Here is a 24,856-nt window from a genome sequence, read left to right on the forward strand (position 1 = left end):
GATTATCAATAAAATTCAGAGCTTTCGTGTTTGTCCAATCTCGGATCGATTCGAGTTTGATGCCTATTTCCTGATATTCGTAGAATAAATAGGTATAGAAGATTGTAGTTCCGGTATTCGTGCGCGAATTAACGGGTCTGTAACGGTTACTCGCATTGTACGCTGCGTCAGACGGTCATATATTGTAGGTAGCCCGAAGTTTGAATCAAACGCTTCTAGTGAAGAGGCTCCGCTCTCAAGTTGGTTTGAAACTCGAACATCGACTCGTCAATGGATGCCAACACGTAACGATTCAGGCCCTTTTTCCGGTACTTATCCTATCAAACTGTGAACTATCATTCATGGTTTAAAAAACGACATTATGTTGACACCAATTCACATAAGATATTGTTAGATATAATCTCTGGTGTCCTGTAAACCTGGAAGATGCAATATCACATATTATTCATGCAAGGAGTGTACATAAAGGAAGATAAATCCAGACGACCGAGATATATAGTTCAAGCAAAAGCAGCACAAGCAGGAGGAGGAGGGTTCCCGGTGAGAAATATATCGAGCAGCTGGTCAATTGACGTGTAGTCCATATCCGGGTATAGCCTTGAAACCTCTATATCATCTTCCTTTAGCTCGTAGCTCATGAGATCGCCTTTCACAAACACGGAGTGAATAATTGACAGCGGTATGTTCTGTGGATCCGGCAAGGCTGCAAACAGATGAAAACCAAAACCAAGATAATATATCAATCTGATCTAGTTTTCCACATATATACTGAAACTTGTTAGATGCATCGTATATAAACACATCATGATGAAGAAGAAGACTACAAATTTAGGTTTTCCTTACTTTGAGAGAGCTTCACAATTTCTTCCTCTGGGATGTGAACTCGCTCGAGTGTCCGGCCTGTCTTCTTCTCCCACAGTGATGTCAATTCAATCTGCGACAAAATATTCTTTGGAAGCCGGTATATCACAACTCGATTGCATGCTCTAGGGTCGCATGCCACTTTGATCGTATATCTCGCGATATCTTCTTCATAATTAAGCACAACTGACCGAGGAAAAAAAAAAAGGGAAAAAAGTCAGAGTGAAAATCAAACTTGGTAACATAGTCGAGCTGAAAGGAAGCTTTTTAATTTTAAAAGGAGAGTTCGCACCCTTTCCATCACCAGTTCCAAAGATGAGAACGTCATTCCTCTGCTCTGATGGATGGAGAAGATAATTAATGAAATAAGCTCCGAAGCAATTCGCCGAAACATAAGTGTATGGAATGCCAGCTGCTTCCGTTGCCCGTCTGATACATTTCTTCTTGTCTAGGAATGCTTGGAACGGGGGAAGCGCTGTAATCCTATCTTCCTCGACTCCAAAGTCTGATGGAAGGAACCTCTAATAAATACACTAGAACAGTCATCAGGAGTTCATGAAAAACAATACGGGAACACATAAATTATTTTTGAACATATTTGTCATGCAATTTGATCAAGCTGTTTGTAATTCAATTTCATTTTAAGCAAATGAACATTTGAGGTATGAAACAACAAGAGAAAACGGATATCCAACTTTCTGTCAAAAGACATCCGAAAATAAAGAATCCATAACCATAAGATACAGTCGCACAATTAACAGTTAACCACAGGCTCGACCAAGTCATTATAGTGAAGCTTCGCGCGCGGTCCATTTCATAAAGATTGAATTTGGTCCTCTTAAACCCAAGGTTCATATCTTGCAAAGCTACATCCAACCTCATTGAGTTTTTTTTCTTTTCTTTTCTTTTATTTTATTTTCTTTTCTGGCGGCCATACTTTACAGATCAATCAATTCTTAAAAATATTTGTATATAATTATAATGATTAAAAGGAATTCGAAAAAGAAGCATTTTGGGAGATATGACATTTATGCCTATCATTGTAGTAGCACATTGAGATGCATAAACTGTGTCGCTTACATTTTGTTTAGATTACGAATTACAATTGTTATGGGGAGGATGGATTATGCAAGATATTATACATTATATAACAATCCCTTCATAACCATTTCAAAACCCGCAACCTAAACAAGCCGTCAAAGTGCACCTAAGCTTGGTAAGCGCGTGATGAAACATTGTTGCTATCAAATGTGGGAAGAAGTAGCAGCCCCACATTTCTTGGAAAGCCTTCTATAGCTGGGGGAAACGGAGAGTCGGGGAAAAAGAAAAAGCGCAGCCAATATAAAAATAAAAATAAAAAAAAAAGGAAGAATTTGAAATTGAAGATGTGACAAAATCATGTTCGCATAAAAAATTTCGAACTGAATAAATACATCGGCTAATTAAAAATTATTCTAAGAATATTGTAATATTGTCAGTATGTCTTAAATAAAATATTAGTACAAGTTCTTACAGAATACAGAAGAACATAAAGTTGAAAAATTAGTAATACTATTATTATTATATTATTATTGAACCATATAAATTAGAAATAAAAGAAATAAACATGAGAGGATGCATGTCACAAAATTGAATTTTAAAAGTCATGCAAAATAGAGTTTACAAAATTAGTGTAACAACTATAAGGAGAATATGCATTGCAAGTACCCAATAAAGGGGAATTAAATTCTGTCTAGCTTAACAAGTGCCCAATAAAGGCCACTTCTGTATCTTCTCTTCTTTTTTTTTCCCTTCTTATTTGTTTCCTTGATAAGTTGCTCCAAAACTAATTTCATCTAAGCGAATTCGACATCCCTTTCTAATTAAGTTCAGGGATATAATGAAGGACAATGAATTCATGAAGAGCAAACTCTAAGCTAAAGGCATCTTATGAAATTTTAATATAAAAATTTAATCAAATTTTCAAATTTCACTTGCCAAAAAGCTCAATATAATATTTTCTTAGCAGTTCATCATACTTTTATTTACATTATAGTCATATCTACAAAAGCTTTTGTCCATTTCCATGTAATTATTAATTATTATAAGTGTACTTACTAAATTCTCAATTTTCGTATATTTTAAATGGAAATGTTTATATTATTAATTCAATACATTTTTCGTGTAGTTCGCATACATAATAATAATAAATGAGAAAGTATACTATAAACGCTTCACTGTCAATAGATATTAAAAACTATTAAAAATTTATAATGACATTGAAATAAGCATAATCTAATTACAAATAAGAGATCTAATTATTTCTATAATAAACTCAAGGCAAAGCGCGGGTTTTTCACAAGCTTTTGAAACAATTAGCGAGTTTACCTGCCAAAAATATCAATAATCATAAATAATAGGGATGTTTGAAAAGATCGTGTAATATAATATTAGTTTATATACAGACTAGCAGAGCGCAACCCGTGCAATTGCAAGGGTGTCCCATGGACTTGGAACTTTTTTTTTTGGTCTATCTAAATTACTAGTAAGGTCTTTTGTTCAATTTAGAATTTGAAAATCTTTTATTGAAGCTATAGAATAACATGTTACTTTCATTTTGTTCTCCTTAATTTCATGAAATATGGAGAGGATAATAATATCAATAAAGTGAGATATAGAACCGATTGAAAAGTGATAGCTATAGCAAAATTAAGAATATAAATTAAATGAAATTCTCTCTGAGGATTCTGAAATGATACACGTAAATAATGGTAATGATAATATTACCGAGTTAACAAGAGTGAATGGGAAAATCTTTCTAATTTCAAAAAATAAAAGGATCTCGCTATCCGATTAATTCATTATGACATTATTGATTATCCTTTTCGTATCTTATTCTTTGCTTCCTTTTTCCTCTTTATATTTTATTTTTAGTGTAAAATTATTTAATAATATAAAACAATAAAATGCAATGGAATTTCCCTTTTTCTTTTCTTTATTAATCAATTAATATATTCAACCTACAATTTAAAATTTCTAATAAGAGAAAATACCAATTAAGGAGGTTCTTTCTTTTTCTTTGAAATACTTTTGCTTCCTCAAGTAGTTAAGTGGATCCTTTAACAATCCACAGTAAAAACGGATACTAGGAGAAAATGCCCAATCATAAATTACAAGAGAGCGGAAACAAACGGTTTATCTGCGGAAACAAATAGAAAAGAATTGGTACAATTATAACTTTTTATCTTGAATCCGTTTTATAATGGACCCCAATAATAATCGAGAATAAGGACATCCTAAATCCACAATGAAATTACACTTCATAATAAAACAAAGTTCAATTATAACTTTGCAATACCTAATATGTAAAATAAAACAAAGTTAAATTATATTAAAATAAGAAAAAACAATGACACTTTGCAGGATATAGGAAAAGCTTTTCACTCTTTACAATAACAAAATTTAATTGTTAAAATAAGAAAAACAATGACCCATTGCAAGAGTGAGGAAAAGTTTTTTCACTTCCCCTCACGTTACTCAAGAGAAACGACTTTTTAGTACTTCAGTCTAGACTTAGATTTAGATTCAGATTTGGATTCAGATATAGATAAGCCAAAAAAAATAAAAAATAAAAATCATTCCTTACCTTAATGTTTCCTGCATGTTTGATGGCTTGGATGATTTTGAGCTGGGCAGGGACGAGGGGATAAGGCAGGGCAGAGATGACGACATCTGCTTCCCTCATTACTGACACCATCTTCTCATGCTCCTCAAGTTCTCCCTGTACAATACATGTTCCATTCATCAATATACACATTTTTCCCTTTTAATTAATTAGTTGATTAGATTCCCATTTCTGTTCTGATTTATTTATTTATTCAACAAAAGAAGTGAAATTGCACATTCCTTACACATTACTGGGTAATTATTAGGCATGAACCGAGGTACACTGATCAGCTCAAACATCTTGTAGAACCAAAACATGGGAAATCCATATTAACAACTCGATAGCTGACTCTTGGTCCTGTCAAGAAAAGGTAGTTTGATGCAGTCCACCTAAGGAGGAACCTTTAATTGAGCATTAAAAATTCAAAATCAAAGAGCTTGTTCAGATGGGAAGGGCCTCAACAAAGTCGTATTTACTAGAGAGGATTGACTAGATTAGTTGGGTGTCGAGACCGGGGTAGTGGTAAAAGTTTGTTTCCTTTACAAAGGAGATCCATATGTATGATTATTAGTGCGAGAAATTGCACTAATAATAATCGGATATTACTTCATGTCAAAAGTTGAGTGAAGTAAGATTTAAATCGGCTGTAGAAGATAATTTTTCTATCTAGGAGATCTTTTACATATAAGGTTTACAGCTGATAGTTCAAACCAAGCGTGTGGCAGATTTTTACGAGGTTCTTTCAGTCTTAACATGATCAATAGGGCAATATATTCTTATAATATAAAAAAGGTACTGACATATATATATAACAATTTTATTAGAAAAATATTGACATTCAGAGACATAGAGAGAGAACGAGAGATACTTCGACAATAGTGACGCCGATGGCTTCTAACTCGTCGCGCAGATGCAAGTTAGTCGGCGGAATGCTGTCAGAAGAGAGCGGTCGAGCATACACGGTAGTGGGATGCCCGAGTGCAACACTTGCCCTAACCATGTACTTGCCAATGTAGCCTGTTCCTCCAAAGAAGAGTATCTTCCACTTGTCGCCTCCCTCCATTTCTCTTCTCCCTACTCTATACAGTTTGCAATGTTTGAAGGCAGGTATGAAGGTACTCTATATATAGAGCTCTGCCACTTGTTAAGTAATTGGTAAAACTGGTCGGCGAGACCACGAAGTATTTTTAATTTGTTATTTGAGACTAATTCATATTCTAATATTGACTTATCGAAGTCACAAAATACTTTTAGTATTATTAAAGCCCTTACATCTTAGATAAAATTCGTCTACTAGCAGCATTGTTCGTCTGCAGGGCCACATCTTATAGTTAATAATTTTTACTTTTTCATAAATAGACCAGGCGTAGACTAAGAGAGTGTCTTATAATTTAGACCACCAATTTTCCAATCGTCTCCCTTGGGATGCAAAATTTTAAGGTACAATGACCGTACTCAATCAAACAAACAGCCTTTTCCGTGGACCTAATCGGTCGGGTCCAAACGCACCCGTCGTATTCGATTTGTCACATGATCAGTTAGGGAAGTTCACAGTCAAATCGCAATTATAATATAATAATGACGATTTGGAGAAGTAGGAAGGTTACAATAATTAAATTAGGAGTTTCATATGACTGCTGCAGGCCTTACGCATGTTTATTCCTCGTACAGAATACAGCAGAAGGTTTGTTGATGGAGTTTTTACGATAAATATTTCATAATTTTACTCTTTTTTTAATTTATTTCATGATTTAAAAATAATCTAAAAAGATCTAAAATTTACATTTGGTTCCAAATCTATTCTAACGTTAATCTCTTCATTAATATTTAATGGTGATGTTGACGTAGAACGTAAACGAGCCCATCTTTGGTACCGTGGCTTTCTAGCAAGAATAGATTTAAGAAAAAAAATTAAAACCATACGATAAGTTTGGAGTCCACTTACTTTTCGTTGGCGGAAAAATTGACGACGTGATATATTTAAAATAATATATAAATTATAGATCTTTTTGGAGAATTTTTAAAGTATAGATTTGAAAAAATGGTAAAATAATGATACATAAAACCCCTTTATTGATTGAATATGGAACTAACATATAGTTGCGACTCTGCAGGCAAAGTCTTATTTAACAAAATGAGTATCTCGATTTTGCTCTATTAAGATATTTTAAAATTATTTAATTCCTATTTTCATCGTTGTATCATGATAAATAGAGGAGTTATTACATGAAATCTCTCAAGTATATAATCTAATATCTTCTTTTAGTGGTTTTGGTGTGACGACCAGTCTTATCAAAAGAAAAGAAGACGACGACCAGTCTCACCACATATCTCTGCCACGTATTATTTAAAATTTCTCCATGGACAGTGGTAGGGATGCACAAAGCACAGGGAAATAAATTCATTATATCTATCTATCTATCCGACCTTTATAAAGCGGAAGTATTTCAGGAATACGATCGGTTTTTTTATTCTTTCAAATGAATTTTGATTTTTTTCTTTAAAAAATTTAACGATATTACAATAATAATATATATAATTTACTTAACTATAAAATAAATTATATTGAACTATTGAGTAAGTTTTACTTAGCCAAAGAAAAACATACAAGAAGAGTTTAATTAGGCCCGTTTGATCAAAGAAATTTTTTTAATTTACTCAACTCTACTTCATTTTCACTCCACTTATCTTCAATCAACACAATTATTACTTTTCCCTTTTTCTTCAATTTTTTTAATCATTTAATTTAATTTTTAATACTAAATTTTCTCAATTATTCATTACTTTTTTCACAATTCAACAACATAATAATTACTTTCTCTCAGCTATTCATTTTTTTAATTCAATAACATAATCATTACTTTCTCTCAATTATTCATTATTTTTTCATACTTTTTCTCACAGTTCAACAACACAGTCATTATAAACCAATTAAAACTAAAACTCAATTTAACTCAACTTCTAAAATTAATGAGGCAGTGAAAATTTTATCCAATATTTTTCAATTTGCTTAGTCACTACCACGCTAACCAATAATCACTTCGGTGGTATTTAATAAATTAAATGCTTAAAAATTAAGTACTTAATTAGTTAAATAAGTAAATGTATAGGAAGAGTAGAGAGATGACGAGGATGAGAAATATTTTTGAGCGGACAAAGAGCATCAATAAGTAAAAAAGACTTATTTTATTATGTTAAATTTTTTTTGCTTACTCATTAAGTAGTATTTTACTCAATGATTAAGTAAATATGTTACTTTCATTTTCCTTTTCCTTTTCTATTTATTTTCCTATGTAACTAACTTGTAATTAATTTTTAAACACTTATTTCATTAATTTGCAAACAAACACAACCTAGTTTTATTGATGATTCAATCAACATCTACAAGGATTGTTCTCGATCGGGTCGACGCACAATTGACAATAAATGAAATCTCAGACTTGAGGAATGATGATAACAACTCACGCAAATTGAACTTTCTGGAATGTACTATTTGAGTTAAAGAATTCAGAGCATTAATCACATTTATGGCATGAAGTACGTGGATAGATGTCTTCGATCTTCTGTCTAGAATTTTTCTTTTTTTGATGAATTGTCTTCTACCTAGATTTTATATGAATAGAGCATAGTCTTGTCCGTCTGTCCGTCCGTCCGTCCGTCCATCCATCCATCCATCTAGAAATAAAACAATTAAATAAAACAATCTCTTGTTTGAGGTGGACACATATCAAGCTATCAATTTTTGCCTTTTAATTTTTTTTATATATGGTTTATAATTGTAAGACATATATACATATTTATATTTTTTAAATAATTTTTAAGTATATATGTACATATTTTTTAATATATACATATTTTTGAAATATATATACATATTCCTATATTTTTTATTTATATATACATATTTTTATATTTTAAATATTTTTTTTACTTATATATAATAGTTTTATTTGAAGTCACCACTAATTTAAGTAGTTTTTATCATGATACTGAAAACATCCTAATTCTTTTTCTCAATGGAATGCAAGGTTACACCACCTTATTGACAATCCTCGCTTCGGCATTGGTTTGGTCGCGGTGACGACGTTCTTTAAATGAATTTCGAACACCATTTAAAATTAACATAGTTTTCAATTATGATTTTTAAATTGATTCAAATAAGATTTTTTCAAACTATACATTTATTTATTTATGCATTTATGTTTTTTTTATATTCATTCCCTATACTATTAAGATACATTTTGATATTTTCTCCCACGTTAATGTGTGTTTTTCGAGATAAGATTAATATTAGAATTTTCAATTAAGTTTGTACTTAATAAAATTTCAATAATTATAAATTTTGTATTTATAAGTTTGTTGTATTATTATACACTAGTATTCTATCCCATGTGCTGCATGGGGACATTATCATATACATGTTATCATTTTTATATGAATTATCGATCGCATTTTAACAAAAGCATTTCTTATTAATAAAAATAAATGATTAATCTGAAATTCAAATTAATCATTTATTCATATTTTTGTAAACCAAACTTGCTATTAATCATTGAAAAAATGAATTATTGTGCTGATAATTTGAACAATATTAATCTAAATTTGTTATAATTATGAAATTTTACATTTTCATTCATGTAAAAAACTTTTAGCTGAATTATATATATATATATATATATTAATCTACGTATTAGATTGAATTCTACCTAGAAAGCGATTTCTACATTTATCAATTCTTGATTATTAATTTTTTATATTACTTTAGTTTGAAAATTTAAATTTGTCAAATTTATGATATTATGCATTGTCATTTGTATTAAAAATAATATATGAATTATATATATTAATCTCTATATTAGATTGGATTCTATCTAGAAAGCATTTTTTGCATTTATTATCACCGTTATATTAGTTTGTAGGAGCTTACTCTTATATATATTAAATAGTGTAGTCTACTATATATAGAGAGTACGAACATATGAATTCGATAATCAAAATATGATTTTGCATTATATCAATAATGGAAACAAATAAACTCTTTTTTTTAAATTGAAAATAATATAAGAATTGTTTACAAAAATTATTAATGGATGAAGCAAATTGACAATTCTAATGCTATTAATTATAATCCCGTTAAATGTTTGAGGGAGTCAATTTTACTTATATATAGATTAGATGGTGGATCGTTCAACACTACAATGCACCCTATATATTTTTTTGCTCTTTATTACTAAATAAAAGAATCTTCATAATATTTAAGTTCATCTAATATGATATTATGTATCAAAAAGTTATCGGAATCAAATGAAACATATTGCAGTAAGAATATGCTGCAATAGTAACTATAAAGAGAAATTTGAGATACTTAATGCAGAGGAATTAGCTAGAATTATTACTGATAAATAATGTGGCAAATCTATGTGTAATACAAATAGACAGGGCACAATTATATATCTACTACAAAATAAAAGTGAACATTTTTCAATTTTATAAAATTAATCAAAACTCTAATATATATATATATATATATATATAATCCTTTCCTTTTTATACATAGATACTATATAATCACTATTTTAATATTTCATATAAACTTTTGCCTTTTCTATATTTTTCTTATCATATCATTTAATTAAGTTTCTCTTCTTCTTTTTTTCTCTACGTCTATATGTTCATTAAATTAAGATAATTTCAAATTTAAAGTGTTATATCAATTTTTCACGCGATATTGATTTATTAATATTTTATAATTTCTAACATTATCATTTCACTCTCTTCAATTCTATGAAAATATTGTTGATTGATAACCTTTTTTGGAGACCCGCGACATTGTACGTGCTCCTTTTTAGTAGATACTGAAGAAGTTTGAATACTATTTATTTTTAATTTTAGGATTGGAGGATTTAAATCCATTTAAGCAACTTTAATTTATAATTAGTTTGCTTCATACTAACATAAAAGATAGAGAAGGATCTATATATATGACTTGTTATTAGAACTGTCTCCAAATCAGCTATGTGAAAATGCCAGTTTTCAATTTATCACTAGTTATATTAATTATAAGAAAAAGTTTTTGCATTCATGCACGTGCTTGAATTGCGTCGATCGATTCTTCTCGTAAACAGTAATGAATAATGATGCCTGAAACCGGTGACATGCTTGAGGGGGAGACGGGAGACACACTAAAGATAAAGTGATTTCATCGTACCATTTCAAGATTCCCAATAAGTTCGATGCTGATTTATTAGAGGGACCACCTCCCCATGGAAAGTGTAAGCGGAGTTGCCCCAGCATCGCTCCGCAATTATCGGGCGAACACTCGCCAACACACATCAGCCAACTCCACAGCAATGTAAAACACTTATTTCGTACGGAATAGTTATTCCGTTCCCTATGAAAACCTGTGAACCAAACGTAGCCTAGGCATGTTTGGTTGGGCGGAATCCGCCCCAATTCCATCGGAATAAGAGAGCCTGCATTTGATTTCTAATTTGGGTCAGAATTCGAAATCCGGCCCAGTGAGCATCACCAGGACGAGGCTCGTCGAGGGCCCCTGAGGCTTCCCTGGGCTCGCGAGCACAGGATGGAGTGAGGTTGCCGACCCCGCGACGAGGCCCGTCGAGCCACTGTTCCCCCCAGCCGAGGCCTTGCTACCCCTGGGCTAGCCACGGGAATAAACTGCGAACTAGAGCATGGGATCACACGGCATGGTTATATGCTACTGTTCAGTTCATCTTCTTTAATGAAGAAGATGAACAGTGGCCAGTTACATTATTTTAATTTTCCAAACAAAGCAGGGGTATACATCTCAGTTTTTTTTTGGTCGTGTTTATTTACCCTACATTTATTCTGATCAACTAAATATAAAATTTCGATTCTCAATTTTGTTATTCTCTCTAATCAAATAAATAAAATTTTTAAAATTTAGATTTTATTCCCCCAATTTTTTTTATATGTCAATTTTAATCACCTCAATTTCATTCCGGCGAACTAAACGTCACGTAAATAAAGAGGCGAATATAAAGAGGCGAATGCTTATGTTTCCCCGTGTCGAACTGAGAACGACTATATTTATATTACTAATTAAATAATGTTAGAAGATGGCAAAAAAGCTCCAATGCTCGACAGAAACAAAACCATATATATAAAAACGAAACGCCAACTTCTATACACATATGAACATAAATGATAAGTTCGTCACGCTCTTATCATCAGTTTTAAGTAACGAAACATGGTCAGAGAACTCGTTGGAGGACTAATGAGTGCAAAATTCGACTTTGTTAGAACATTAGGGACGTACCAAAAATGGCGAGCATTTAAAATGTACAAAAAGGATAGGCAGAAAATTCGCTTTACATTATGCAATAGTACCAGAGAGTTGCGAAAGCAGCTATCCCGCTGAAGATGCAGAGCCGATCTAACCGATTCTCAATCCTCATCTTCTCCTCCTTGAGCTCGCTCTGAACCTTGGAGTAAAGGTGGCATGACTCGAGGGCCTCGCTGTAGTCCTTGCTCCGGTGGCAGCTCAGCGCCTCCTTGAGGATGAGCAGGCTGTTCCTCCCATTCACGTGTGCCCCCTCCATGTCCTCCAACTGCATGCTCAGCTCAGTCAGCTTCAGGCTTGTCTGCGAATCATCTCCCTCAGTGCTCACCACCCGAAACTTCATGCTAAGGATGCACTCAACCACTTGGCAGGGGAGGATGTCCTTTGCAGGGAGAACTGAACCAAAACGTACGACAAAGTCCCTGTCGGTGGGCCAGTGCCGCTGACCCCCGAGCGAACTCCAGCTTGCCAGGTTTGCCGCTTGTTTGACTTTCTGATTGACCACAATCCAACTAAGCCGAAGGCCATCCTTGAGCTCTCTCCACAGCTTCCCATCCTTCCTCTCCCTCTCCATGGAAGTAATTGGGGGTAGCCCATCTGAGACCGTGAGGGTAATTTCATTCTCGTTACCATCACCATCATCATCATCATCATCATCATCATCTCGGGATGAAAAAGAGAGGAGATCGACACGAAATGGGCAATTATAGAACCACCCATTGAACCCATTGGCATTTGGAATGCCCCACAAGACCTTCGAGAAGATAATCTGATCTTTAAATCGAACATCCACTAGGGAGATAAAGTCAGATGGTGATATGCTCTCGAGCTCATCAACATCACCATAGTAATCTGCTTCATTCCACTCCTCGTTGTACTCGAGATACTCATTCCACTGATAGTCAGGAACCTCTTTGTTTACAATGAGAGGGAAACAGTCTGCATAGAACTTTCTAAACCCTCCGATTGAGGAGATCAAGTTCTTGACTTCTTCTCGATTGGTGGATGGCCACAGAGAAGAACAAACATTTTCCCATAGCCGCTCTTCCCTTGAGATGGAACAGAAGGCTGCGCAAGCACATGCTGCACTCGCTAATGTGGGCCCATCAAGTCGCCTTAGTATATCATAGAAGAGATCGCTGCTTAGAGATGTGATGCTGTTGACTTGTGTAGTTGTTGACAGCGCCATCAACCGCCAAATAAATCAAGATGTAAGATCCCAACTCCAATAAAGTATCAAGAAAATCTTGTAATCACCATGGAAGAGCTCTCATAGTGTTTCTAACAGACTAGCCCAAATCTCACTGCAAAATAGAACATACTCATCTCAGGACAAACTTGATTCATTAATGGAGATGAGGACCAACTTATGAAACTTGATATATAATCAGAAGTATTCTAGTGCACATAATAGGATGAGGCATAGGGTACATGGACAAAATGCAAAAGCAGGATAAAAGAAAACAACAGAAGATGAAATGAAACCAAAGTAACTTATTTAAGGTACGAATATCTTTGTTGCTGATTAGACTATGCGAGCCAGTAAGCATCAAGAAATGACAGAAGTTTTTATAACAATTAACTTTTTCAAACTGAAGACAGAATAACTTTGAGGAGTCTTCAATTGCTCTCATGAAAGTTCACTGCCAGAACATAAATACTTTCTACTTACATGCATATATAGAAGTGCGAGACTCTACGATAATTTTGTCTACATGCCAGCAAATGACATTATCCAAGCTCTACAAACTTGAGCAAATACTATATTTTAAGGTTGTATATGGACATGATCCGTAAGTGCACTGCACGGCTTTCTCCAACTATGATGTGATTATGATGAAAAGAAAGATAAGAACCTAAATATTGAAGAGTAGTCACTATGCACTCGACACAGAGACCTGCAAAGCCCCAAAACTTCAGCTACATATAACGATAACTAAGGATGCAGAATTTGGTCAAGATGTGACTTTTAGGATGTGAGAGTTGACTACATCAAGGAAAGATCACCTCAGCTGATCCTATACTGTAAGTACAATCGGCTGTTACATGTTTTGCTCAGCTCATTTACACGTAAGTGTTTACCGAGGCAAATATACATGTGTAGAATTTAACTGCAACATGCTTAAGACCAAATTAACGGTTAACTAGCATATGGGAATCAGCCCAATGACCTAGCAATTCATAGTAACAGAAGACATGACCATTCAAGGGGAAGAATATCATAAATGAAACATGAAATATAAGAATGAGACTCACAATAACTGGTGCTTATCAACATTCATAGGAAAATGATAATGGCCTATCAACATATGAAGACATCAAATTTTGATCAGAGAAACTAAAAGCTGTGCAGCTATCTGAAAATTACATTAAAAATAAGTTTCCAAAGATTGTGCCGAGAAATTTGCAATTTTAACACAAGTATCAGACACTTTATTTATGTTTTCAAAAATAGAGTCCTTGTTTCGACAGTACGACCACCTCACCGACTATACTATCAACTGTGGAACTACCACTGTTACCGTCATTTTCACTTGGCTAGCACCACTTGTTCCGAACACTATTTCAGAGCTGCAGAAATCATATGCTGAAAAGTACTTAGATACAACTTTTTAAAGTAATTCCATGAGATCCCTAAGTTACTCGGTGGTGAACATGGGGCATGACTACCTAAGTCATCATATTTGATCAAAACCATGAGGAAAATCGATAAAGGGTGAATTTTACTCGATGGTTGAATTTTACTAGATTTCTCATTTAAATGCATATCACATTAAGTTTCTTGCATAATATTCACAGCCATCAATCCACATTACCACCACCCATCCAAGATCAAAGAAACAACAACCACATTCCTGAGATGAAGAAAAACTATCTGTTAAATGGTCAAGCTGAGAATGAAACTTATACAGAAGGAAGAGGCTATTAATTTTTTGGTGAAAAAAAGGTTATTAATTTACAGAGGCAATACTAACCATAACAAAGAAAAGCTTCAGAATTGTCCACATTAAAATGCATCAAAATGCTTGTCAAATGCTCCGAAATGAACCCAAACCAAATAACCCGAATCAAGCCACCGATGCGATGACAGGAAAATGACGCAGCTCCAATTAAGATTATTGATTACGGAATCCCCAAATCATCATTCCTAGTCAGAACAAAATTTAATACAATTGAAGAGCGAGTATCAAAGATCAAACCTTAGATGAGACCCAAAAAAACATGATAGGGAACAAAGGCACCGAAATTGAACATAATAACATCGCAAGAACAGAAAACATCAAATAGAATGGAAAGAATTTACCGAAGAGGAACAAACCCAGAGTCCATTTCAGATGGTAAATGCAGAAATCATGCAGATATCGACACCTCCCTTAAAAGGGTCATCATCAAACAGCTCAAAGATGCAATGAATCAAGTCGGAATCATAACCACGACCAAATTAATGACCACCACTGACCTTGTGGGATCATCCAATTCAATCTCCTTCCTGTTCCAGGCACAAGAAGCAAGGAGATCAGCAAGGAGCAACAAAGACAGACTTTTAAGGCTGTCCGATGATGGATTTCTTATAATATTTCGATCGGTTTGAGGGTCACTTTCTACAGCGGGAGGGGGCTTGCATTTGCAAATTTCGTTCTTCATAGCCCATAGGGGTGCCGCTTATTGTCCGTAGGTGCCACCTTCGAACGTAACTACGGACAACTAAAATAATAATTACACAAAAGAGAAAGGAAAATAATTGGGGATTTTTTTTTAAGAGGATAGGATATCTTTAGACTAAATATTTAAGATTAATTTGGTTTTAGAGTGTGATTTTATTCTATTCTATTCCATTTATATATATATGGAATATATATATATATATATATGATAAATTTATTATTAAAATATTAATTGTAATAATAATTAAAAAATATATAGGAGAATTTATTATTAAATGAGAGAAAAAAATTAAAAAATATACATATATATATATATATATGAATATAAAGTATATTGAAATTTTATTATTAAAAAATTAATTATAATAATAATTTTAAAAAAGAATATGTGATAATTTATTACTGAATAAGAAAAAAGATAAAAAATAATTATAATGTTATTGAGTAAATAAAAAAATAGAGTGAAGCGAAGTGAAATAGATTTTTACTTTGAAATCAAACCCAAATTTAGTGAGTATTACTCATCTGCTCTATAGCTAATAATCAATGAAAACACATATAACGCAGAGTTTGCAAAATTATTGTGGATCATATCTACCATTTATAAGTATTATTTTTGAATGTTACGTAATCACTTGATTGAGTAACATTCAGTTAATATTTACTCTTCGCTTTCCCTCTCTCAAAGTGATGATGTGTCCCTTCATCTGCATTAATGTTTGCCAGATCAGCGATGGCCACATCATGGATATGACTCGAAGATGGCCCATCACGCTTTACTAAACAATACTAATACCAATAATATCTCCAAATCCCAATTTGCTTAAAAAAATCTCCAAATAATAATAATAATAACAACCCTTATCGTACTAGCACAGTTGCATTAATAGAGATGTTACAGTTACACCTTTTATTAGAACCGGGAAGAAGCAATTTGATCGTTTTATTTCTTCACAAAATTCCAATGATCAATAAAAATCGAATTTGAAAAGGGCAAAAAAAAAAACCACCTGGTTTCAAATCGATGACGGATGAACGTCATTGCGTGGAGTGACAACCTCACCACTGCATTATCGTCATATAGGGGAAGTGATATTACAAAGCAACGAAACTATATATATGTGTATATATATATATATATTGATTGTAAGGTAATTTATGAAACTAAAATTATCGAACGGTGCAACCTGATGATGAGATATCAAAATATTTTCAAGGTAGGCCAACGTAGTGGTGACGGCTAGGAGGAGTGGGAAATTTACGGCACGAAAAATCTCACCTACAAAAAGGATGTAGTGCAGAGATTTATGTCATCGCCTGTCAATCAAAATGTCGTAGATTCGAGTTAATGTAGGATTATTCGTGCCTCTTCATTAAATATTTAGTATTTCTATTTCATTGTAAGTTCATGAACTTTTCTTGTGATCGAAAAAAATTTCGAACACGGAACATTTTTATCTTTTAGAAGGGCCCGACTTGAACCGGAATTAGCTGTATCTATTAAATATTTTTAAGAATCAAATAGTGTACACCGTAAAAGTGTCTATTATTTGAAGGAACAAAAGGATGTAAGAGGTTTTAGAATACAGTTATCTTACGAATGATGTCCACTAACTGATCAAAATAAATAAATAAAAAAAGAATGACGTGCGCTATATATTCATTCAAAATAAGTTAAGTAACTATTAAATAAGTTGCATAGATTTCGACAGCATTATAGAGACTATTATAAAGACTCAGGTGAATTCCTCAGACTAGTCATAAAAAAAGGTTAATTATCGGAATGAATTACCTATTTCTAAAGTAAATAATATATTATATGAATTTTGAGTGAATTACTTATTACAAATAATTTAAAACTATTTAAACATTTAATAAATTATTAAATCTTAAGTAAATTATTTCAGTCGAAGTGAGTGTTAATGATGCCCTCATATTTGGTGATATGGTACAGTGAGGATCCCCACTAAAAGCACACATACTACTCGCATATAATACATTAACATCATAATTTATCATCGTGTGGTATCCAAATCAACTTATGTATAATTCAACTACTTCGTCTACCGAAAAAAAAAAAAACTCTCCTCGCCGAATCTAAAAATTTCACAGAATAAATCTAGTGGTCTAACCTGTAACCTCAAAGGAATTTGGACCATATGTTAACTATCCAAAAAGTGGGATAGCAAATCCCAACCTCAGTTCCTGAAACTCGTCCATAAATACACTGACCCTAAATCCTTTTCCTTAATAAAAAAGGGGCAGTCTATAGTATTAATATTTCCATGAAATGATATCTCAAATGGGCCTTATATCTCTGTGAAGAAATTGAATGAGCCCTGTGACCAACCAACCGATTTAACACTTTTTTCTCTACCTTTTAGGAATTTTTCTTTTTCTCTGTAAGAAAGAAGGGGGCCACTCTCCTGGTGGTGCTCCTGGGGGACAACGGCCTTTCTGGAAATTCAAATTAGTACATGTGAATTTATATTTTTGAGGAAAAATTCAATGGTGCAATCCACAAGAAAATATCTTTGAGAAAAAAAAAATGAAAATCCACATGTAGCAAACGGGTCGGGGTGACGAGCAAAATATAACAGATTTAAATAAATGTTAGAAATCATAAAACTACCTCAAACAAATAGCAAATGGCACTATGGAACATGCAATTTAGTACTTGCTCGAATAATTTTCTAAAATTTCGTTAGTGTTGCTACATAACAATGTCAGGCAACCTCTGCAGTGGCATCAAAATTTTGAACATTTATTATTTCCGAAAGGAAAATCTCAAGTGGATGTACCATCGCATGACAAAAATGGCATGCAACTGCTGTCGGAAAGATTAAATGAGCCCATGATCTCACCAATCAAATTGAACACATTTATTCTACACTGACGTGGCTGCGTTTTATCCCCCATTTGCTAGCCAAGTTTTGATTGCGTGTTAGTGTTACTATTGTCATTCATATCTAGAATGACGTGATTTCTGGTAACATATCGCATCCGTATTAGTACTGGATCGTATTAATTTTGGACCAGGCCGACAAAATTCTTAATTCATCATGGATTTCCTTCAAGTACAGCTTGGGCCTTCATGTTCATAGTACTTTTGGATCGGTGGACGCATTTACTTCACATGGGTTTCTTTAATAACGGCTTAATTACCATGATTGGTTCTTTTCTTCAAAGCACGTTCAGGTGGTATATATTAGACGACACACAAAATCACTAGTAGCATTTATGGCGCAAACACCCGATTATCAGGATATTATATTTGCATCATGAAAGTTTTCCAAACTACTCATGCATAGTTATAAGAGAGGTAAATAGAGAAGATGAGAAGTCGTAAAGACGAAAATGGAACATAAATTAACCAACCAATTAATTTTAGTACTTGCAACTTAATAGGTAATCGACTTAATTTTACTAAGACTATATTCAACGTTGATCTCTATTTGGGTCTCTAAAGTGGTTCATTCACTATCACATAATCATCATATTATTTAGAGCCGCATTTAATAGAAAGATACCCTAATCATCCCATCCATGATTTCTGTTTTTGAATTTCTTAATTACAACCCACATACCCATCCATGATTTCTGTTTTTGAATTTCTTAATTGCAACCCACATACATATTAAATAAAAAATCATAGGCTCTGGGACCCACAACTATAAAATCTGGCCAAAGGGACATTGCTTCCGACGATCAAATTTATTAAAAAAAAAAGTTATTATTGCATGGAGTCCGTTGCTGCCATGGAACAGCAGCTCACTCTATCTCTGTCAGAGAGATGGGTCTCTCTGACAGAGATGCCCCAATGTCCTGGTCTTTGGGTCGGGTCTCTGGAGACGTCAAGTAGCATCTCTCTCGTGTTTCAGAGACCAACGCTGGAGATAGTCTAATGACTTGATCAACATTTGCAAAGATTGTTCGATCGAGTGGATGTGTATTAGACAATAAATGAAATCTCCGACGTAATGAATGCAAATAACTACTCACGCAAATTGGTCCTTGCGAAATGTGCTATATGAGTCAGAGAATTCAGAGCATTAAATATATATATATATATGAGATGATGATGTATGTGTATAAAGGTCATCAAACATCTATCTAGATTTTGTACGAGGGGAACCGTTCGACAGTTACATTAAGTACATGAAAAAAGTTCGTGGATTCATGCATGCGCTTAAATTGCGTAGATCCCTCTCGTAAACATTAATGATGCCTGAAACGCATGACAAGATAGAGTTGGACACCCCCTGAAACGCATGACGATATACAATTTTAACTAAACTAGCAACCTCGAGGCCTTGACTGTTAAGTTCTATTTCAGCTATTCTTTTATGGTTTGAATTATAGCAAACTAGATGATACTTGTATATAGGTAATCTTTACATAAAGCTTGTGCGTGGATATTTAAATAATATAAGTAACTAGTATAGGTGATATGAAATATAATGACGACTAATGGCAAGATACAAAGAGCAAAATAACATCGAGTTTAGATCTTCGAGAGCGCAGAGGCATGTCCAAGGTGTCCTCCCAATATTATAAGAATGAAGCTTACCGTTCATTGCCTGACTTGGACAATGGTGACCTCGGAGATGATGTTGATGAACTTCAAGTAAAAGAGTTGAGGCAAACATGCATAAATGATACTTGTGATAAGGAAGCTAGGGCTAAGACCATTCAATGCATTGCTCAGTTTTTCTACCAGGCCAACATAGCCTTCGATGCTGCGAGTTTAGATAGTTTTAAGTGAATAATTGAAGCTATCAGGAAGTATAGACCAAATCTGAAGCCTCCTACACCCCATGAGTTGAGAGTCCCTCTACTGCAAAAGGAGCGGACTTACACAAATGATCAGGCAAATGGACACGAGGAGGCTTGGAAGAAGCATGGTGTGACACCTCCGAGGAGAGATGGGTATATACGAGGGAAATCCCGAATTTTTCGTAGAATTATGTGCTTCTAGTTACATTAATTTAACGTAGAATTTTCTCACATCTCGTTTCTCTCTATATAATATGCAATTGTCATACATAATGTGCTGGTGCACGTATAGGTATCATTACAAAATTTTATGACGATACTTATATATGTGAAGGAAAGTTTGGAAATTACTTTCCAAAGTGTCTAGTTGGCTTTACATGCGTAATCTCCTATCTTTTACCGTCTTTTATGATCTTCAGTTGCTTTTTCATTCTGTTTGTTCTAACCAAATAGTGGGAGGATTAGAGTCAGAGTGAAGTTGAGCGAAACAACTAAAAGAAAATATAAATTGATCTCTTCGATGTTTCAATGTTCGGAGGAACTTCTCAGAGTAACCTATTTCTAAATTGGTACTTTAATTATTGTTATGTTTGTGTTTTCGTACATTGTCATTGTTATGTCGATGTCATGGAAGTGCATATATTTTATACGATCAATTATAATATTAATAAATTTGTGTGTGATTCAGCTAGTTCAGGTTTTAAGGTTGTTCACTTAGCGTCAAATTCATCCCCAAAACATATCATTTCAGTTGTTTTACCTGTCCAGTGGCGGTGGAAAAGCAGAATTTATCGAATTTTTAGTTATTCAACCGGATATTTAATTATCAAATATATTCGACGTTACCAAATGTATTCAAAATTATCAAACAAATCCTTTCAGTTGTTTACTATGGACATGGCATGCATCTTCCGGAGTAGTCGGTTCGAACGATGACCTGGTAGATAGGTGGCAACATGTCCCAAAAAGGCATCGATAATAAGCAGGACAGAACAAAGAAAAGCACGATTTATAATCCGCATTAAGGCTTTCCCTTCACCGGTTTAATGTGTCTCAGAGACCGCAACCCAAAGCTTTTAACTATGTAATGGGCCAATAGATTTCTTGCTTGTAGCATGGGTGTGCATGGATACCGGCTATACTCGAAACCAACCTACCCGTTAGAGTAAAGTTCGGGTAACTCCAATTGAAAATATGATAGGATCCGGGTAATAATTTAAGGAACTGATGAAAATAAGTTCATATTTCGGTTCCAACATATAAGATACCCACGGATCCGGTACTCGGGACCTATATTTTTTTCTAAAAAAGTTATTTTATATTTATATAATTCTCTTTGTGTGATGTAGTAACTACAGAATCCTAAGAAAAGCTTAATTGTTTTATCTACTAAGAAGAGCTACATCATCCTTTTTTTACCAAATAGCTACATATTCTTTTAGTTGCGTATTTTCTTTGTCTATTATATAATCCTAAGGAAAGCTACATAATCCTTTAATTCTGTGGATGGATGTGATCCGATTAATGTATGTCGATATTTATTTGTTTGTGTAATTGTGAATGAAATCTTTTCGATTTTAGTTATTTATTTCATTTATTGTGCTCGAAAAGAAAAAAAATTACAGGTTTCAGCAAGGTATCAGAAACCTATAATATAATTCAAGTTCTGGATAGATTCCAGTTACAGGTTCCAATAGTATAGAGTCCGGTTCCAAAATCTTGAAACATGCCCCCTACAGGGTAGGATTCGGGTGTCATAAAATAGCTTGTAGGGCGAAATGATTTCTTAGTGTCTTTTTAAAAAAAAAAAAAATTCGATGAGATCTTTATGTATATGTGTGGAGCGTCCCTATGTACTTAATTATATGATGATAATGAAGTGAACTTTACAATAAATAAAATAGAGAAAGACCCGTGCTATGCACGATATCAAACGTAACTTCATCTTATATATGAATCATTGGCATAACGTTACTTTATATTTTACGCATGAAATTTATCTTTTTTTTGTAAGGACTAAAAAAGAGCTTTTAATTAAGAATAATTAAACTTTAAATAATAGCAATAATAAAGAAAAGAAAAAATTAAAGTAAATATCTTATTCTATTATTTAAGCGAGAGTCTTATGTTGTAACCGCTTTAAATTTTTATTTAGTTTGATCTTATTATAAAACCCCACTCCTATTTATTCTCCTATTTTTGTGGGAAGGAAAATTACTTGGGTGATACAAAATTTTTTAAGTTGTATCAAATTGTTTCAATCAAGTCCAATCTGTCAATTTCCTTCGACGCCATGAAGACTTTCTGACATGGAACGTGATGTGGCAAGTCGTATCTTACGTAAACTTAAATCTTTTAGCATGATGTAACAAATGGGTACAAAACTTTTATTAAGAAATAACAAATTGATACAAAACTTTATTAAGATGTAACAAATGGGTACAAAACTTTATTAAGATGAACAAAATGTTACAAATAGCGGAGCAAAGGAAATCATGTTAAAGCAACTTCAGCAGCACAATATGGATTGTTTTCTCTTTTAAAGCAACAACAACTCATGTAAACTCAGCAACAACATAATATGGAATATCATACTGCCTCTCACCATATTTAGTAAATAACTAAATGGCCAAGAGTTACCAAGACAGCTACACCCAATCACAATAATAAAATGACAGATTGTTCTTTCCAACTCTCTACAAGGGGACCCTTAAATTCCTCTTGTTATAGAATAGTACTCCCTTCTCTTATAGGTTTAAAGAGCAATATTTTTTTAGGGTAAATTGCACTAGCGATCAAAAAAGTTTTACAAATGTTTCAAGATGGTACAAAAAGTTATTTTTTGCTACTTGATGGTACAAAATGTTTCAAAACTGTTTCTTTGTAGTACAAACCGTCAATTCGCCATTGACGCCGTCAAGCGACGCCGACGTGGCTCACTATGTGTCAGCTCCTTTTTGACGTGGCCGAAACAGTAAACTGATGTGGCATCCGGATCACTGGATTGGGTCGAATGGGGTCGTGCGAACTTCTAATTAAAACTCCAAACTTTTTAAAATTTCAAAACGACCTAAATTTTTTGGACTTTTTCAATTTTGCCCAACTCTCTGTCTCCTCCACTGTTCATCGTCTTCCTCTTCCCCCTCCACTGTTCAACCCTGGAGCTCCACCAACTTGAACCCGTGCCTGGTTCCGAGTTCGAACTCCAGTTCCTAGTGCTTCTCCGTCAATCCAAAGTCCACGGCCACGCTTCTTGGACTCCTGAAGCCTCAGAAGTCGTGCTTTGTCGAATTTGCTTGGGTTGTGTTCATTGGTGGGTGTTGCCTCTCACTGGGGAATTGGGTTGAATTTGCTCAGGTAGGGTTGATCGAATTTGCTCTGTTTCCCATTTAGGGTTTATGGAATTGGGGGTCTCGATGTGAATTCGAGCTTTGGTTCTGATTGACTTCGGAGCCGGCCACCTCTAGTCAGGACCTTTAGAGGACTCGCCCTCTGGAAGAAACTATGAGAAAAAGAGTAGGATAGAAGTTGTGCTTCATCGATTCAAAGAATCGCCGGAACGCTAAGGCTAGAAAAACTCGGCTTTTTGCCAAACAGTTCGGATCCACTGGGAAATCGTAGGCTCCGGTGATTGAGTCGTCCTTGCCCAAGGAGTTGCCTTCGACTTGGCGAGATGATGAACAGTGATGGATAGTCGAGGGGGAGGAGGAAGACGATGAACAATGGAGGGAGAGAGAGGGTTGGGGCAAAATTGAAAAAGTCCACAAAATTTAGGTCGTTTTGAAATTTTAGAAGTTTGGGATTTAAATTAAAATTAAAAATATTTTTATTATAATATTCTTGCTACATCAGTATTTTGCTAACGGTGTCAATCATGAATTGACGGTTTTTACTACAAAGAAACGGTTTTGAAACATTTTTTACCATCAAGTAGCAAAAAAAACTTTTTGTACTATCTTGAAACATCTGTAAAACTTTTTGAACAAGTAGTGCAATTTACCCTTATTTTAATGTTCCTCTTGTTGAGATTTAGAAAGAACAATCCGCCCTTTTATTATTGCGATTAGGTGTAACTGTTTTGGTAACTTTTGGCCATTTAGTTTTGAGAGTGCTTAACTGAATATGGTGAGAGGCAGGTATGGTATTTCATATCGTGTTGTTGCTAAGTTTACATGGGTTGTTGATGCTTTGAAAGGGAAAGCAACAGAAATTACTTTAAAGCATGTTAACTTGCTTTAACATTGTCTCTTTATTCCGCTATTTGTACTATTTTATTACATATTAATAAAGTTTTGTACCCATTTATTACATCTTAATAAAGTTTTGTACCAATTTGTTACATCATGCTAAAAGATTTGAGCTTACATACGATACGACTTACCACGTCAGAAAGTCTTCACGGTGTCGGTGGAAATTGACGAATTGGACTTGATTGAAACAATTTGATACGTTTTGTACCAAATTATTAAAATATATATATATTTTGTACCGTCCACGTTACAACTCAAAAGGTTTTGTATCCAAATAATTTTTCCTTTTGTGGCACAAAAAGAGAAGCTAAAAATTCCGCCAATTTTCATCCAA

The 24,856-nt window shown here is 33.8% G+C and overlaps 2 protein-coding genes across 3 annotated transcripts; both read right to left on the reverse strand.

Moving 5' to 3' along the window:
- Positions 1-414: 414 nt before the first annotated feature.
- LOC116187316 (eugenol synthase 1-like) lies at positions 415-5,611 on the reverse strand. The gene is made up of 5 exons (XM_031515970.1): positions 5,376-5,611; positions 4,487-4,621; positions 1,154-1,382; positions 844-1,047; positions 415-703 (listed from the first exon to the last, which is right to left on the reverse strand). Exons 1-5 carry the CDS (start codon positions 5,568-5,570, stop codon positions 501-503), a joined length of 966 nt encoding a protein of 321 aa, XP_031371830.1. The 5' UTR covers positions 5,571-5,611; the 3' UTR covers positions 415-500.
- Positions 5,612-11,625: 6,014 nt separating this feature from the next.
- LOC116189315 (F-box protein At2g27310-like) lies at positions 11,626-15,526 on the reverse strand. Of its 2 annotated transcripts, none has more exons than XM_031518931.1 (2): positions 15,292-15,526; positions 11,626-13,135 (listed from the first exon to the last, which is right to left on the reverse strand). In XM_031518931.1, exon 2 carries the CDS (start codon positions 13,018-13,020, stop codon positions 11,860-11,862), a length of 1,161 nt encoding a protein of 386 aa, XP_031374791.1. In that variant the 5' UTR covers positions 13,021-13,135; positions 15,292-15,526; the 3' UTR covers positions 11,626-11,859. The 2 variants fall into 2 exon arrangements, with proteins under 2 accessions (XP_031374791.1, XP_031374792.1); XM_031518932.1 differs by lacking the exon at positions 15,292-15,526 and adding an exon at positions 14,807-15,241.
- Positions 15,527-24,856: the final 9,330 nt, after the last annotated feature.

Source organism: Punica granatum, chromosome 8, assembly GCF_007655135.1.
Source record: "Punica granatum isolate Tunisia-2019 chromosome 8, ASM765513v2, whole genome shotgun sequence".
NCBI lineage: Eukaryota > Viridiplantae > Streptophyta > Magnoliopsida > Myrtales > Lythraceae > Punica > Punica granatum.

Bases quoted from the DNA above. Each gene is read 5' to 3' on its own strand.
- LOC116187316 (XM_031515970.1), bottom strand. From the start codon at position 5,570: ATGGAGGGAGGCGACAAGTGGAAGATACTCTTCTTTGGAGGAACAGGC. The intron at 4,622-5,375 runs GTATCTCTCGTT...TGTATTGTACAG, and splicing joins TCGGCGTCACTATTGTCGAA to GGAGAACTTGAGGAGCATGA. The intron at 1,383-4,486 runs GTAAGGAATGAT...TGTATTTATTAG, and splicing joins AACATGCAGGAAACATTAAG to AGGTTCCTTCCATCAGACTT.
- LOC116189315 (XM_031518931.1), bottom strand. From the start codon at position 13,020: ATGGCGCTGTCAACAACTACACAAGTCAACAGCATCACATCTCTAAGC.